Source organism: Struthio camelus, chromosome 4 (genome assembly GCF_040807025.1).
Source record: "Struthio camelus isolate bStrCam1 chromosome 4, bStrCam1.hap1, whole genome shotgun sequence".
Lineage (NCBI taxonomy): Eukaryota > Metazoa > Chordata > Aves > Struthioniformes > Struthionidae > Struthio > Struthio camelus.
The window spans coordinates 20,913,135-20,930,388 of NC_090945.1; the positions used below are offsets into that span (position 1 = coordinate 20,913,135).

The 17,254-nt window shown below is 41.2% G+C and overlaps 1 protein-coding gene and 1 non-coding gene across 3 annotated transcripts in view; both read right to left on the reverse strand.

Moving 5' to 3' along the window:
• Positions 1 to 802: 802 nt before the first annotated feature.
• LOC138067289 (small nucleolar RNA SNORA24) lies at positions 803 to 933 on the reverse strand. The gene has a single exon (XR_011141170.1). It is a non-coding gene; the product is annotated as a small nucleolar RNA SNORA24 (small nucleolar RNA).
• Positions 934 to 5,408: 4,475 nt separating this feature from the next.
• The window catches only part of LOC104144068 (N-deacetylase and N-sulfotransferase 3), a 311,719-nt gene continuing 299,873 nt past the window's right edge, over positions 5,409 to 17,254 (reverse strand). For both annotated transcript variants that reach the window (XM_068941749.1, XM_068941748.1), the window contains 3 exons: positions 13,080 to 13,189; positions 10,863 to 10,965; positions 5,409 to 9,682 (listed from right to left, as the gene is read on the reverse strand). In XM_068941749.1, coding sequence (XP_068797850.1) covers positions 9,563 to 9,682; positions 10,863 to 10,965; positions 13,080 to 13,189 — 333 coding nt within the window. In that variant the 3' untranslated portion in view covers positions 5,409 to 9,562. The remainder of the gene's footprint in view (positions 9,683 to 10,862; positions 10,966 to 13,079; positions 13,190 to 17,254) is intronic.

Genomic DNA, 17,254 nt, shown 5'->3' on the forward strand with positions numbered 1-17,254 from the left:
AATGTGGAATTTACCCCATTGTCTTCTGTCATCATAACTGAAGAACTTTTGCCTCTGTAAAAAAAAAAAAAAAAATACAATTTTGAGATGATTTAACATTGCTATTGAAAATACATTACATAACAGCAAAGATTTCTGAGAAGTACAATGCCCTCCTACAAGTTGTCAGCTTCTCTGAAACAAAGCTATCTGTAATGATTTGTCCAATCTCCCCTACCCCAGCAGTTCCAGGTCTCTCTTAATACTCTCTTGAGAGGACGCTTCTACAAACGGTCCCCAGAAGTCTGTGGATTCAAATGCCTCTATTCTGGCAGGCAAAAGTAGTTTGATCAGGATCTACTCTTCCTAGTATAGTGAACAAACCTAGACTCACGCTCAATTCTTTCTAGTTACACTAACTTTTGCTCTTGGATGTATTTTTTGTCCATTCAAGATGACTACATCCAATTCAAGCATTAAATTAATAATAATAATAAAAAAGCAAGCTTATACCTTAATCTCAGTGACAATAAATCTAATCTCAGCAGTTTAATCGCCAAATATAATTGGCAAATTGAAATTATTCTCGCTCAAGACTTCGTTTTTAATGATTTATTATGTAATACATACTGCACGTGTTGTTCTTCGTGAAGAACTTCATCAGCTCAGATCCCGGTCTCTACTTCCAGCCTCTGTGCTCTTTGGAGGAAGAAAGGAAAGGAAAAAAAGAAAAGGCATTTAAGGACAGGGCCACAATCCCTTTTTGAGAGCAAACACAGAAGACGGACAGTCAATCCCACCGTGCCGCACACCTGCCTGCTCGGCGTGTTACTTGCTACAGTCAACTACTAATACCAACGAGATGGTAAAAGCCTTGCCAATTAGCAAGGTGCTGCTCTTCCATGTCTAGGAAGGGGGACAGCCACAAGCGGCAGCCTCCATGAGACCATGGATCACTCCCTCCACCCCCCCCCCGCCAGCCACCGCCACGCGGGCGGCGGCCGCTCCCGCGCGGCCGCCATTTCCCAACCGACCCGCGCGCCCTCCCCGCCGCCGCCTAACGGCTCCTTCCCTCCCCACCGGCCTACCTGCCGCTCGCCCCGCTCCTCTGCCTCAGCGCCTCCGCTCGGGCCCCACCGCGCCTGGGGAAGAGGGCGCGCCGCGCCAACGCTCGGGCGCCAAGTACCTCCCCGCCGCAGCCTCCGCCGCCACGTTTCCCCCACCGCCGCCACACGCCGCCGCCTCGCGCCAGCTCTGCACCGCTACCGCTACCCCTCCCCCCGCCGCCAAACGGTCGCCCAACGGCCCGAGCTCGCGCCGCGGCCAACGGCCGCCCCACGCGCCGGCCAACGGCCCAGAAGGGACCAGGCGCGCGCCGCTCCAGCACCTGCCTCTGCGCGCGCGCGGCGCCGGGAGCGGAAGGGGCGGGGCGGGGCGGGGCGGGGGGCGGTGCCCGAAGGGGGCGGGGCGCCGAGGCGGCCTGGGGCGGGCGGGGCGGGGCGCGCCCCAGCACCGCACCGTTTCAGTGCCTCACGTGAGGGCGGGAAGAAAAGCACTGCGCTGATGTTACTGCTATCTGAAACACAGCTGGCACAGCTGGCCGGCAGTGCAAGGGGTTTTAATTCAGGGTGTGTTTTTCTGCTGGGATGCCTGTGGGGGCGAGAGGCACCGGGCGCCAGGCCTCGGCGGGTCCGGCGTGGCAGGGGCCCCAGGAGGTGGCACACCTCTCCCCACAGCTGGCAGTGACATACATGTTTTTGTAACCGTTCAGCTGGATCAGCACAGAGTGCTATGAAATATATGGGATTCAGGCTTTGGCCTTTTTCACTCTCGACTGCGCTTTCTGAAGAGAGGAGCGTGTGACTGCGCTTTGGAATAGCGGTCGGACACGCCCCAAGCTGCATTTATTTTTTTCAGTTGCAAGATTGCTGGAAAAAGACAGCATCTGCTCATACTGAACGATGAGCAGAACCTTCAGTGATGACGACGCTTCTCTGTTCCCCACTTCGTCCTGTCCTTGAATCACCAGCTCTCAGGAACGACAGATTTAAAATTTCCAATCTGGAAATCATTCACAAAACTGTTAGTCAACAGCACGCACTGAATTAGTGAAGTTACTGCAAGAAATTGGTTAAAGACTCGAAATCGATCCAAGCAGAAGTCACGTGCATGCAGGTGTAGTTGGATTGTCCAGTCTCTGTTGTCTGTCAGGGTTTGCCGCTTAGCTGTTACCACGCTTCAGCCATGGTGAAGCTCACAGGATGAGAATTTTTGAGCTGCATCACCAGAGCCCATCTGGCTCCAGTGCACACTAGGGGGCATGTGTAGGTGAAGGTGCACTAACCCCTTCAAGTTACAACACAGGCACTCCCTGCATCCTTCAACAACTTTGTAACAAATAAGTGAGCATCTTCCGATGCTGGGGGAGATGTAAGGGGCAGGAGAGAAGTCCGTCTTCCACAAACAGGACACGCTTCTATTGCCCAAATACAGCTCCAGAGGTGAAACCTGAATGTATTGACAACCTGAGGCGTGATGGCAATGCAGGATGATGGTTGGCTACAAACATGATTAAAACCTTTTACTGTGCTTTAAGGTACTTTTAAAAGTTGCTGAATAGCAACCTCAGGAGAAAACAGATTAAGAGATCCATGGACAAGAGGCTGGAGTTACTCCAAAAATCAAAGCATTTCTGTTTAACTTGCCTAGATGTTGATCTAGGTCTACATATAGACAGATATGAGAGTGTATGTATGTATCTGTATGTATTCTTGGTGAATTCACAGTATGGGCCTTAACTGCTAAACTACTACTGTTTTTTCCTTCCTGATAACCATATGTTAAGAACAAGGAAGAGGATTTGAAAGATGTGCTAGAAAAATTAAGTCATCCCTTTAGGTGAGCACAGCCTAATTTTCCTTTTCTGGTCCATGTAAGCAAGTGTATTTGGCTAATGCTCACCAAATTCTCACCACTGCATTTCTACTTACTATACCTTTCAAACCACAGTGTTTTTAAGTAATTTATAGTCCAAAAAAAGAAAGCATTCAAGATCCTTATTGCCATGGATCAGAAGAAAGGGCAAAGTTAAATTTGCTAGCTTCCCTAACTCAAGAGGGAAAGGATTTAACATACACTAGGGTAAAGGGGTACTCAATTACAATGAAATGAACCTAAAATAACTCCACTGGGCTGCATAATCAAGGACACGTCTTCCCTTCCGGCTCTGTCAGGATAGCAAAACTAGAGAACTAATTCCAGGGTGTGATGGGCTTACAGTGTTATTTTACACTCATCTTACACTCAGGGCAGTTTTTAAAATGTCTGTTACAGACTTCATAAAGCAAAAACTGCCTCAAAGATGAGTTAGCATCTATTCTGTGCATAGGCATACTGGCAAGATGAGGCAGATAATTTTGGCTTTAGCAGTCCAGATGTCAGTTGTTCGCCACTGCCAGTGGCGACAAGGCCAAAAATCTGGCTCAGTCAGCTACAGGGGATGACTTTACATTTGAATCGTTAAGGAACTTCTGAAGAAGAGGTTAAAAGTGATGAACAGGTAGTGCAGGAAGCTTCCTTCTGGCTGATGTTTTATTATCAACCTTACTTTCCTCAGTGGAAAAAACAGGAAATTATTTAAGGCTATCTGTCATTTGGTGTTTTCCATCATTTTCAGACAGAGATGATGTAATTGGACTGCTTTAGACGTATGACCCTCCTGCAGCATTCTAGAAGAAGGAAACTGCTGCTAGGTTTGCACAAAAGGGCAAAGACATGCTGGAGTCTGACATCCAGTTGTCTGTGCCTTAAGCTGTTCTGATCTTGCACCATGTGTGTTCAGCAACTTTGTTTCCACTCTGTCAGGTGCATAAAGCGCTGTCTCCTGTCTTCAGCTTACAATGTTTTCCCCCCAGAGACTTTTATAGCTAAAATGCAGTAAACTTGTATAGAAAGCTATGCAAGAAAAGTTCGGCTTTTGTTTTTTGGCCCTTTTTTTGGTCCTGTAGTCAATCAGTTGAGAATTTGGCTAATAAAAGAAGTTTTACTGGGAGACCTAGCAGGATACGTTCCTGGTAACTGAGGAGACAGAAAAAAATATTTCTTTACCCATGAAGGGGTCCATTTCTCTGATCTCCTGAATAACATAAGCTAGAGAACTTCAACTGGTAATTCTGAAGCAAGCCCCTGTGTCATGGTTGAACTAGGCCATCTCTCTTAGAAAAGACGCATACCTTCAGACCTAAATAATCATATTTATGAAAACAAAGAGATCTGATAGTGACACTGTGCTACTAGATTGGTAGCTCTCCTAGGGAGGTAGATACCTGAGCAATTAAAAATGCAGAAGCCTTATTTCCCTTTTGAATTTCTCAAGAGATGGGGAGGAGCAGAATGAAAAAAAAAGAGAAGTGAGGGAAGAAAATTTTGTGTCAAAAAAGAAGATAGGGAAAGATGTGAACAAACAGACAACAGAGTGGAAAAGAATCAAGCTCATAATCTATCACTCTTACTTTGTCTAAAGTCCTCCTCCACTCAGTTTTCCCTAGCTCTTGGGGTTTCATCAGTGTTTTCTTTTCCTGTTCCTGTGATTTGTCCTTTGATGCTGACTATTATGCCTTCTTCATCCATGAAGTCCACAGGGACCAAAAAAAAATGCCCCATTCACCTGTGAGGTCTAAGAGTTTTGGGACTGGGAGAAGTGAAAAAAAAAAAAATTAAAACAGATGAATTGGAGACAGGTCAGTTAGGTATTTCTTGTAGTTAAGATCTTCTCCCTTTGCTTAGTACTTTGCTGTTACTACTTTAGTGTTTCACTTTTGTTATTCTTAGACATTATAAAAGAAGCTCAGACTTCTGAATGTATAGGTTACATCATTTCTCTGCAATGAACTGAACATTTTGTTAACATATGTTTTCTGTCTTCTATACCTCTATGAAGACATTAGCAGCTCTTACCCATCTAGACAGTACACGTGCGTTCTATTCTGCTCTGAACTCGTTTATAATGGCGAATTTTCCTTTGGTCGTTCATATTGTTTTGAGAGGTTTCTCCTAAAAAAGGTTTTCTCACGTCTATGTAGGCTGATGCGATGGCACAACTACTGAACCCCCAAGACAAGTAATTTGAATAAAGCCTGCTTGTTCTTTTAAAAACAGCAAGATCTGGTAATGTTTCTATAGCACATTAGCAAGTTCTGGCACAAGAAATGGAAAGAAAGCAGGAAGCAAAAGCAGTAAAACAAGCAGCTGCAAAACGCAGTAATATGCACTCACAGAGAGAGTAAGCAATATTTCTCATTTGTGAAAATATTTCATGCTGCTCCTGTGCTCGTGGATTTTGCTGAAGCTCAGAGTCAAGCTGCACTAGCTGCTAACAAACCTGGAAAAGGACAGCTTTCATGAACATAAAAATCACCTCCACACAGCAGTACATTTTCTTATCAGAGTTTATTGTTGCACTTCATATATCATGCCACTATCAGAATAATATCTATTTTTATTTTAAAAAAACTTTGAGAAAAATGTTTCCAGCAATTTTCATTCAATGTGAATGACAAGAATATTACATCTATAAACATTGAAATATCTACTTAATTTCTTCCTGAGGAAGTTTCACATTTTTAAGCACTGAAAAAGAATATTCTGTACAAGCTAGTCTGCAAATCAGTGAAACTAATTCTTTCTGCACAAGTAGAACTGGGAAAATATCACAGTATTTTCAGGAATGTTTGCTCGGATCACCAAGTGAATTCCTTTCAGGCTCTGTGTTTAGACCCCCTAATGGTTACTTTCTGCTAATAATCACACATTGATTTTTACTGGCACAGACGTCCATGGAAAGCAAATTTCAGAATCATATTTAGGAAAGCAAACGTGAAGCTCACATAATCAAGCATTTGTAAAGGAATTGCTTGTGCAGTTTTCTAGCAGGGGAACAGGAACCATGGCTGTGTTACCAACCGCAGTAGACACCTCACTGTGACTAGCAAATGTAGCTCCTTTGTGATGAAGCAGTATTTTTTTAGAAGTAAGTGTTAATATTGATAGTCTGTTTCTGAAAATCAAACATTGCTTTTGTAGGTGAGTTGTGAACAGAAGAGGTTAAACTTTGTCAGATAATACCGTATGTTGTATGACTTGCTTACTCAGCTCTGCTCACATGTATCCTATTATTTGTGGAATAACACATCTAGCTGTTGTCTGCATGCTTTGCTTAGACTCTTCATTCATTACCAAGTTGACTGCACATTAAAAGTCATTTCTATTTTTAAAGTCTCCTGTTAAATGTAAGAACATATTTAAATAGAATAGTTCTGGAGCGAAAAAGTGGCTTCGTACCATCTTTTACAAACAACTAGTACCCGAACGTCTGGAATCAGAACTGCAAAGAACAGTATCAATTTGCCATTACTTCTCCATTGCTTTTGTGTGTGAGAACAGCACTTCCAATGTACAGGAAGCTAATCCTATAGCACCTTTTCTAGAGATGCTAATGTTTAGCAACTTGATTTCAATAGGAGCTTGGACTGATGAAGATTCAAGATCACGCCCTTTCAGATGCACACTTCCAGGGACAAAAGGCCAAGTTACTTTGTCCACGGTATTGACTCAGGTAAAGTTACCACAGGAATCCACTGAGATTTGCCTAAGAACTCATGGAAGGCCAGAAGCCATACAAGAGCCCCATCCTACTGCTCCTCGTCCGGTTTTCAGAGTCATCACAGCACTCCTTCCCAGAGGATGAGCCCTGCATTTAGCTGCCAAACCTAGTCTGGCCAAGGCCACGGCTGTGCATGTGAAGGGCCTACGCTCTGCGTGCTACAACCTGACAGCACTTGAGCTGTTTTAGGAGATGACAGCTGTAGGAGGTTCCTTGCCATACCTCAGTGAGGACGCCACAGAAGTCCATAGCTCCGGGACCTGTCACCTTTCCTGTTGTAAAATTTCTGGAAGGATAATATGTCTGATGTGCATATAGCCATCACCACTCTATCCAACCTTGACTGCCCACTCATCATTCCGATCCCGCTGAGGCCTTGATTTCTCAGAGAAAGAAAAAGGAAACAGCACTCTTGGAAACAAAGATGGAACTGTGAATGTGGCTGTAGGAGCATGTAGGAGGCACTTGGTGTGCAGAGAAAAATTTCTCTTAGCATGAAAATCTCAGGCATTTGATAAAGCCTACAATTTTTCTTATTTTTTTCTATTGTACAATTGCTGCTTGAAAGAACATGGGCTAACTGAGGCAGCAGAGCACAAAACATGAGCTTTGTGCAATCCCTGCAATTTTTTAAATGTTTGAGTGATGGTAAACTAGGTTATACCAAGGATAAAATCAGTCATGCCAGGAGGAAAACTCCAGGTGTTTTCTCCAATTACTCAGTTCAGTTGTAACAAATCCATACAGATGCTTGAGGAGCACATGAGCTGTCCATAGCATGCAGAGAATTTTGCTTTTACAGATGTTCAGAATTCAGAGTGTTTCTTTCATCAAATAAGAAGTACTTTTAAGACACGTCAGCTTTTGGACCTAACCCATTTGAGAGTGTACATTTAAAGTAAAATGAAAATTCTCCTTCTGTCTAATAAATAATAAAGATGTTCATCTTAAAATAACGTCTACTCTAGCAGGTCCTCGTCACGCATACTCCCTTAGCAAAATGTGCTGCAAGAAGAATATGGTTATATACAGCAAATCTGTCTAGATTTTTTTCTTTATAGGCCTATTAAAACCAAATGTTACATAGATGAAAACAAAAAATAATAATAATTACCAGTTAGAGGTACAGTAAGGATCTCAACATCTGTTTTCTAATTAGGGAATAAGAGACTGGTTTCCATTCCGTTACCTTGAAAGTTAAATTATATGATTATGTAAGTATCGTAAAACAGCACCGAGACTCAGAAAGGTTTTCCACCATTTGATGCATGTTTTCAACTATTCATCCTAGAACACATAACGGTACTATTACAGACTTACTGTGAAAAGCATTGCATTGAGAACTGCAGTTATCTTTCACCTGATATTTTTTCACTACCTCTTCATGCCTTTTTACAAACACTCAGAGCCAAAGTTCTGTGAAGGAGCATTAGGGCAATACTTAAATGAAATTTTCAAAGACCTCCTCTCTCAATGTTTTACGTACTTTTTATCAGACCTTACCTCACATGTCTAAACTGATGTAGTGTGAGATGTTATATCTAAATACAATATTTCTAATACTGAAATATCTAAAATTACATAAACGTAAAGCCAGGTATTAGCATTCTCCAGGACTGGAGCCTAATTTTGTACCATTATTACACACTGTGTTCTATTCTTTTTTTTTTTTTTTTAAAGTTTATTCCTAGTATTTAATACCAAACTTTTTAAGATGTCTGGAACCAGGGTTTCATTGTGAAATCAGATAAGATTTTTGCAGCTGACATAAACTGGAGGTCACTGAAAGACGCTACAATTTTGATCAGGTGGAGGGATCTTGGAATAGACACAGCACAGACTGAGGGCAAATAAATCAAGGAAAAAATAGTCATGCAAATTAAGGCAAGATAAGTATGGAACTGTTTCTGCTCTTTACCAGTTTTTCCTTCATTTCAGTGGAGTCATTCCTGATTTATGGCAATGTTAAGTTCAGAATGTAATATTCAGGTCTGGCTGCTTACAGTAGCCAGGAGTGAAAGACTGTTCATTGCAACGCTTCAGTTTGGTTCACAGTGGTTAAGAGTGTAATACTTCTCATAAAGGTAACATTGTTATCTTTTGTGCTTCAAATATCTAATTAAATTTCTGTTCGGATGCAGTCTCACCTTCTGCATTTTGCCATTTCAGTCAGAGAAAAATCAGACAGTAATTACAGACAAAGGTTCTTACAGCATTTTAAGAGTTTGCTGTTACAGGCTTTGATCACAGGTAATGCATCCTTTTTTGCTACACTGCTTTAACCTGCGGATTCCAGATTTTGCTCCACGTATTTTGTTGCCGTGCACACCTAAATCATATGTGGTAATTGCACTCCTCAGCCTTGTTAGTATATACTAACTACCTGGTTAATACATACTTTGTTAGCATGAACCTTGTTAGAGTACACTGTGGGTATTTGTCAAACTCATTCCAAAGGCAGGAGTACACTTGGCACTTTCTGCTACGTTAAATTTTCTGACTTTATGCAAGACACAATAATCAAATAGTAAGAAAAACTGTCAGAGGTCTAACAATGGGCTACAAAACTTACATGAGACACAATACTTTTAAACTGACATATAAAACTGTAAATATTTACCGTGAAATTGGATAGGTCACGTATCTTTGAAACTTATACCAGTTGCAATTGACTTCCACATATGTGCACAGTAGTCCACAAGTCTACAGGCCCAGAAACGACTAGGAGAAAGACTGCGGTCCACCAGAGTTGTAAGGAACACATACATTTTCACAATCCACATGCCAGCATATGGAAATCATTTCTTTCTTTTACTCTTTTTTGAAGAGGTATATTTTACAACTCCTTCTGGTAGCTACCGGAGACTTTAGGGATGATGACTGAAGTGTGGAAGAGAGAATTCAAAAAGCCTTTTTTCAATGCTATCTTACTTTCTGTAGCTCCTGTCTAAGCCATGACGGCAGAGGTTGTCCCAATTTGTGAAGGAGTTTTGACAGTTCCACATTGTGATCTCTGTAGTAGCTCGACAGAAAAGCCCTGCACTGATGGATATAAAAACAGTTATTTTTACTTAATAAAATGCCATACTGTAGTTGCTGTGAATTCTAGGTTTTGAAGTTTGTTTTACCTGGGCCAACACTTCACTTTCTCTTACGCAATTTGTACTTTTTATGCTACCTAGCGCATACAAGTTTAAGCTCTTCAGTCTAGGAGCTGGACTGCAAAAGATCATTTCCGGAGGAATGAAGGATATCCAAAATGAACATCAAAATCAAAGCAAAGGATCTGATTCTGCTCTCAGATAGTCATGTAAATTAAGAATTGCTCTGAGGCTGATACAATTACTTTGAATTTACTCTAGTGTGATTGAAGCCAGAATGTCATAAAGAGCTTCTAAAATCTCTTAGCATTCAGGCATCTATCAATTAGTACTCCCAATGTTCAAAAGTATTTAGAATTGAAAAATGTAACAAAGACAAAGTCTTACCCTATCTCTGGTCAAAAGCCTTCTCACTCAATTAGTTTATATCAGTATAATTCTACTGCACTCTGCAAAGTCATTGATGATGTATACAGACGTGAGATGAAAAAATGGCCTACATGCTGCATCAATACTTACTGTTGTTCAATTTTTACTTGAGTTTTAGGCTAAATGAAATGGGAATGTAGGACAGAATAAATATAAAATTTCTAGCTGGAACAGGAGAACAAACTGCTCGTGAGAGCAGGCTACAATATTTGGCCTGATGGAAATTATTTTATTTGAACATTTGTCTGGGGAAGGAATTTACAAAATACCATAAAAACAGAACTCAATCACTCTTAAAAGTGGACTTTATGAGAGTCAGCGCTAACTGTCACGGCCTAACTACTCCCAAGGATGCAGCACCAGACGCACACATACTTATCTGATCATGACTGTGAAAAGAAATGCACTGTGAAGCCTCTGCAGGTTAAGTCACTTAGCTTGGGGGACCACGTTTCTACACGACTTTCAGGGAATTTCAGGGCTGCCAAGCTTATTCTTTAAGGGGTGCCACGCTTCAGAAGTTGTTTTTTTAATGACCCAAATACCTCTCATTTGAAATAAAAGACTGAAGTAGTCAAACAATTAACAGGTAACGAATTTTGTGTTCTCTCTCTTCTTATTATTTTGCCTGTGTGGTGTCTCACACATGGCAGCTAAATCCCTGTATCACGCCAAAGAGAATAATGGTTTACCTCAGAATCCATAGGAGGGTATTTTCTACCTTTGCTCTTTCCAAGACACTTGGTTTTTCCTTCCTCCAGGAGCTGACACCAGAAACCTTTATGTGAATCAAACCTGAAACAAATATACTTTCAAATGCAACAGATACCAGTATACTTTCAACGCAGAAACAAAATCAAGCAAGTTCCCATAATCTCACAGCTCATTTTTTGCTCCAGTAACTTGTCATTTCGGGGGGAAAAGAGGGAAAACAACTGGGTGAACAGAGGAGGCGGGGGGTTAAGAGGAGCAAGGCAGTAAAAGCTGGGCGCAGACACAAAGACTACAGTAGAAATAGATAAAGATGAAAGATAGAAGACAGACAGACAAGAGAGAGGCAGAAGTCAAGAATACTGACCCTGGAAAGGCACTCTTGCAGTGGACTGTGTGTGAGAGGCTGAGGAGCACCCAGTGGGAAGGATGCGTTTTTTGAGTTCAGATCGAAGAAAAAAGGGTCTGCTCATGATAAAACTAGCATCTAATTGGTTAAGATTACTGTTGGGGCCGAGAAATGTATTATGGGCAGAAACACTGGTATATACTGTTTGTATTCAATAGATTAATCCAAAAATAATCATAATAAAATATGTAACAAAGTCTACGCATTCTGTGTATGTTGACATGTATCCGATGATCATATACTTTAGAGCACATTTTAAGGATTACATCAGCCCTCAGCCAGTACCTAGGCAATGGAGACTAGGCTTTCAGAACAAAGGCAGGGCTTTTGCTGGCAACACACACACGGGTTAACAACTCTTTTCATTGTGAAGGACCACTTATAGGTAGGAGGTAACATACGTAGTGAACAGCTGCACTTGGTTTGCGCAGCTGGTTTAATCTTCTCTCCTACAGAACTTTTGCCAGCAAAGGTGGAAAGCACTTCTTCCAGCTGGACTTACTCTGTTTTCATCAAGACAATACACCCATACACCAATTTTGCTTCGTAATTAGTTTTGCCCACCTCTGTAATAAATGGATTTTAAGATTGCTAATCTACAGTTCACTTCCCAATGCTTCACTCACAACTTGTAACTTTGGTATGTTGGTATTTACCTACCTTCCTATAAACTATACATTTACAAGCTACAAAATGCTTTGAATTCTTTGGAGAAAGGATACAGAAATGCAAATGGATTTTGTTTCATTTTGCTGTAGTGCAATGTGGTAGTTAAAAGAAAAAATCATTTATATTTTGTGTACCTTTTGCCAAAAGACATGCCAGAATGAATGCATTTAAAGACAAAGTTATTAGTGGTGCAACTAAGCTGATGTCGCTAAGGGAACAAATTGGTCTCAGTGCATTTTAATGGAATAAGTTGCTTCATTTCCGTGAAGATTACTTGTGTTCCAGGGCAGACATGAATGAAATGTGTGCTACAGAATTAGAAGCAGATAGGATTAATTCACAGTATCTGGGTCAAAGGCTTCGGTATATTAAAAAACAAGAGAACGTTTTCAATACACTTAACTCTAGGGGGTGAATTGGGCCCTTTCTGTCCTTATTGTGCACTTGACTATCTCATCTAAGATAAAAGTCTGTTTTGCTACAAAAAGGAACAATACAACTGGATAAAAGCATTAAACATAGAAATGCCTAGAAAAGAAAAGCATTATTTCCTGAGACCTTCGTATAAAGACAGACAATAGGCTCTCATTCAGAAGAGCAGCCTAAGGTTATCAATCTTATTTTAAGAGCAAACAAATCTAAATGTCAGATTCCAAAGCACTTGCGTATGTGAGTGCTTATGACATACAGAGTGGATGTTACACTCCTGACACTGATATTGTTGAATTTTTCCTGTAGCTGATGTTGAAAATAAAGAGAAACTAATTTTCTTTCCCTTCTGTTTATGCATGTTGGCTCTTTTATTGACGGGAATAAAATTCCTTTTTGTTCATCCAAAATTCATGTACAGTTCTCACAAAGCTATACCTACTCTGTCCATTTGTCAGAAGTCTATTTCTGTAACAGTCAAGTTCTGCATTTAGTGACTCAGTGCATGATTCACAGAAAATCTAACCCTGAATTGTATTCTTTCCAGACATTGAAGAATACATCCTACTGATGGCTCACATGTGAGAAGAGAAAAGAATGAGAGGCTTTATTTTGTATTAAGCTTACTTACGGGCTCGCTGGTATTTTAAGCATACGGGAATATGAGACCACAATGATAAAATGAACTTACGTTAGGGCTTCAGAGTAGTTATAATGAGGAGAGACTCCCAGAAATTTCTGCACTTCATCCATCACAGTGGATGGGTCGGTTCTCAGCTGCTGTCCATCAATAATTAGCAACTACGACAAATAAAATAAATGGATGTTTAATTTAAAAATATTTCATGCCTCAAACTAAAACTTTCACTTCTGTCAAACTCATTCATTATATCCAAAGAGCTGCCCCAGAGAACGGTAATAAGCCCAGTTTTATTCATCATCATTATTAATGATCTGGGAGCAGGGTAAATGGCATGTTAATTAAACTGAAATGATATTAAATTGGAAGCTGCTGTGACAACAGAGAAATAACAGTGAAGGACCTAGAAAGACTTGAAGTATTGGAAGGAAACTGAATGAGTTTTGCCCAGCCAAGATAAAAAGTATTAATATCTGGATAAATAGCCTGTAATTCCCATAGATACAGACATATACATATATACGCTAGAGGCATGCTGAGAAGCCAGTCACTGAAAATGACCAAAAAGACAGAAAACAGTAGGTATATGTCAAGGTGAATTGCTTGACTTCTAAAAATACGCAACAATGCATCATTTTTCAAGAATATGGATAAAGACAGATGTTAAAAGGACCTTAAGGCAGGGATGTAGATAGATATGGAACGTGCAGCACATCTCTAAGAAAGCCAGGTACTGGTGGGTAATCCCTTTTTCTTCTTGAAGGGCTTGACCGTTTACACATTCACACCGGGCTACTTCAGATAGGGCCTTCTCTTTACTTGGAGGTGAATCTTCATGGAAACAGACACTATGTGATGATTTTATCAAATGCGGGAGCATGCCTAAGTGACCCTCTGATGACACAGCATGGTGAGGGCTTTGTGACTGCTGGAAGAGAAACAAGGTCCCAAATGGATTGGTCAAGCATTCATTTCCTATCATGGAAACACCCCCACTTGTTGCATCGTGCTGGAGTGAAGAAAAGGAGGTGGGAAATAGACTTGCAGATGGTTCAACAGTCTCATTCTGCAAGCAGGGCTGAAGTTGGCTTTTATGTTTCCATGCAAGGAGAGAGGCTAAAACCATCTAACTTGCTTCAAGGATTTGATGAAACTCATTAGGTTCCCAAGACTATGAGGTTTCAGAGCATAACCAAAAGAGAGAAAGAGTGAGTGTTTTCTTGTGCACAATTAGCCTTTGGAACTACTCATATAGAGCATGTGGTTTTAGAAATGTGGATCTGTGGAAGGATCAGGCTATTCAGAAAGCAGTGGCTCATGAACCCACTGCTTTCCAAGAAGTAAGCCTTGAAAACAGGCCATACTCAAGTGCTTCATAGCACAGAGGTCGAAAAACATCTCAAATGGGGGATATTTCTGTCTGAAAGAAAAAGAGTGAGGTTTCTTCTTCACCGTTAAACAAAGAAGCAGAAAGAAAAGTCTGTGCCATGCTCCACTCTGCAGTCCTGTCCCACTCACCCCCCCCCCCCCAAAAAAAAAGAAGACAAATAAGAAAAAGTTTTACCAGTAGAAATGCATTCCAAATACATGACATGCCCAGGGAGCAGGTAGCAAAAAGTATTCCCGCTCAGCCTTAGGGAAGATTGCAAGGAACTGAGGCAAAATTTTTGCTTACTTGTACTGATACATTCATATCCTGATCTCATAAGAATTAATTTCATGAGATTCCTGAAACTTTAAGGCATTTAGTGCACTGGGGAGGTGGAACAATTGGACACTATGATAGAGTGCCTATAATTTCATGACTTCATGAATTAGACAGCTTCATAATAAAACATTAAGGAACAAGTAATTTGAGTCACATCTGTCCTCTCTTTACAGTGTATCAATCATTTTAACACTGCTGACAGCTGAAGAGGTTAAGTCCCTGCTCCTACATGAGCTACTTTGTATTTAAAAGTCACCAAGGTGGGAATGCAGTAACAGAGATACAGTCTGAAGAGGAGGAAATCTGAGAAACAGTTCAAGTTCTTCAGCTTCAGACAGGCTACTTAATAGTTGCTGCAACATAGGCTTTACTTCTAATAGGGCTGGCACATTAGTGTATCTTTTGGATCCTGAGGGGAGTTCACCATGACAGGTCCTCATTTCTTCTGTATGATTCCATTGAAATAATGAATAATGGGTGTGAAATTAACTTAGACACACGACCTTCGTGAACTTTCAGTGATTTGTCCTGACGGCCATTATATAGAATCAAATATTTGAAAAAAATTTGCCAAGTACTCTTGAGATTTGCAAATTAAAAGTACCATCTAAGACAAGTGTGCTGTTATCACTTATCTACCCCTGACGCTACTTCTACCACTAACTGCCTGCTGACTTTCTAACAGACATTAAAACCTCAGCTCAGTCACACAAGTACGTACTCTACTATTTATACAGCAATAAAAATTACAAATAGCTTTAGACAGCCTGGGTAAGTGCTCTTTTTGAGAGCTAACGCTCTCATTCTGTAGATAAGGCTATACTTTTAAGCTGATGTGATTTTAGCTTTGCCTTGATCTGATTTCAGCTTTGCCTTATGCAACCTTTCCATGCTTCAGCAATTCCTTGAACCTGCTAACGAGTTTGGATATGGCCCACCACATTTTGTTGCTTTTGCAATGCAAGCTAATCCCTAATGCTTTTACGGAGAAAAAATAAGGCTAGCAGGGCTAGTTCTTTGCTATCATTATGGGATGTAAAGTCTGGCAAAAATCTGTCTGACGTTGCACGTTGCTCAATATTGTTGAGATACTTCGGAGAAAAAAGAACAAAAACATGATGTTGAGAATTTCACATTAGTATCATGATATTACAATATTGCGTATCTCATGCAGTCTGCAAGGCTGGCCTGAAAGAGGGTATGTGGAAAATAACACCAACTAGATGCATCAGAGCTTCCTTGGCACACTCTGGGAAAACAGAAGCTAGAGACTCCAGCCAACTTCTCTCAGCTAAGCTAGTCCTGGATAAACAGAAGGTTCAGATTGCAGCCAATCTCCCTCAGCTAAACCAATCTTTAAACGTTGGGTGGGAAGTACTGCCAGGCACACTGTTAATGTCAGAAACATCCACTGCAGAAATAAATCTACCAAGGAGGTGAGGGATCATGTGCTATCATCTGTCTGGTCTTGTACACCAGATGATGTTCAGGGCTTAGGATGTGCATCTGTTGAGTTGGATCTTATGTAGGCCAGAAGGAGACTAGTAAGGTGTGTTATGTGCCTACCGAAGTTTGCTGGGGAGATGCAGTTTTCAGGTTGCTTAGGTACGCCTATACTGAAATCCATTATGGATCCATAAACACACACCCTTTGAGGCTCAAAGGCATACGGAGAAACAAAGACAATGTCAAGGATTCAGAGTAAGTGATAGATAGCAACTGTAGGTGATTAGGAGCATGAACGCACGAAATTGTTTCAGTGCATGAATGAGCTTCAACAGAGGCCCCAATGCGTGGGTGCGCTGGTTTGGGCAGTAACGTGTCAACAATTTCCAAAAACAAAGCACGCAGAAGAGACAGTGCTTTGACAGATACAGAAAAGTTCTGTCAGGCAGACCATGAATACACCTAAAAAAAATGGTGATGCTTGAGAGGGCAAACGCACCAAAGTACATGAAAGCTGTATCCATGCTGCTGAATAATATTTATGCTGTTGAGCTGGCAGTCAGCTCTCTGGTGTTGAGGCCAAATGGCACAGCATGACTGACGTCCATGTTGTTAAACTCTCTCTCCCCTCAAAACAGGCAAGAGAGTTTGGTTGATGTCCAGACTCCCTACTGGGTCATGGTTCTTGTTGTCTTTAGAACTGTACTCCGGAATTGCTTGGGAAGATACTTTTTGCTATGGGCCAAAAGCGTGCCAGAAACGCTTTAAAAATCGAGCAGTAGGGGCAGTAGCAGACCAATGTGGGAACTTAGGTACAAATACAGGTTTATTTTTCTACTACAGTCAAAGCCTAAGGAGGTGACACACTGGGAAATTACTCCATGAAATGACCAAGAAGTGGGTGAAGACAGTGATGCAGTTCAAGCTGTGTTCTAGCTCCACTAGATCACACTCATTTCCATGAGGTAATCCCCACTTTAAATGGGGAAGGTATTTTTGCAATGCCAAAATGTTCGGATACCGAGCCTCTTCAGAACCCACGCAGGGAGGATATACCCCAGCTGACATCCCA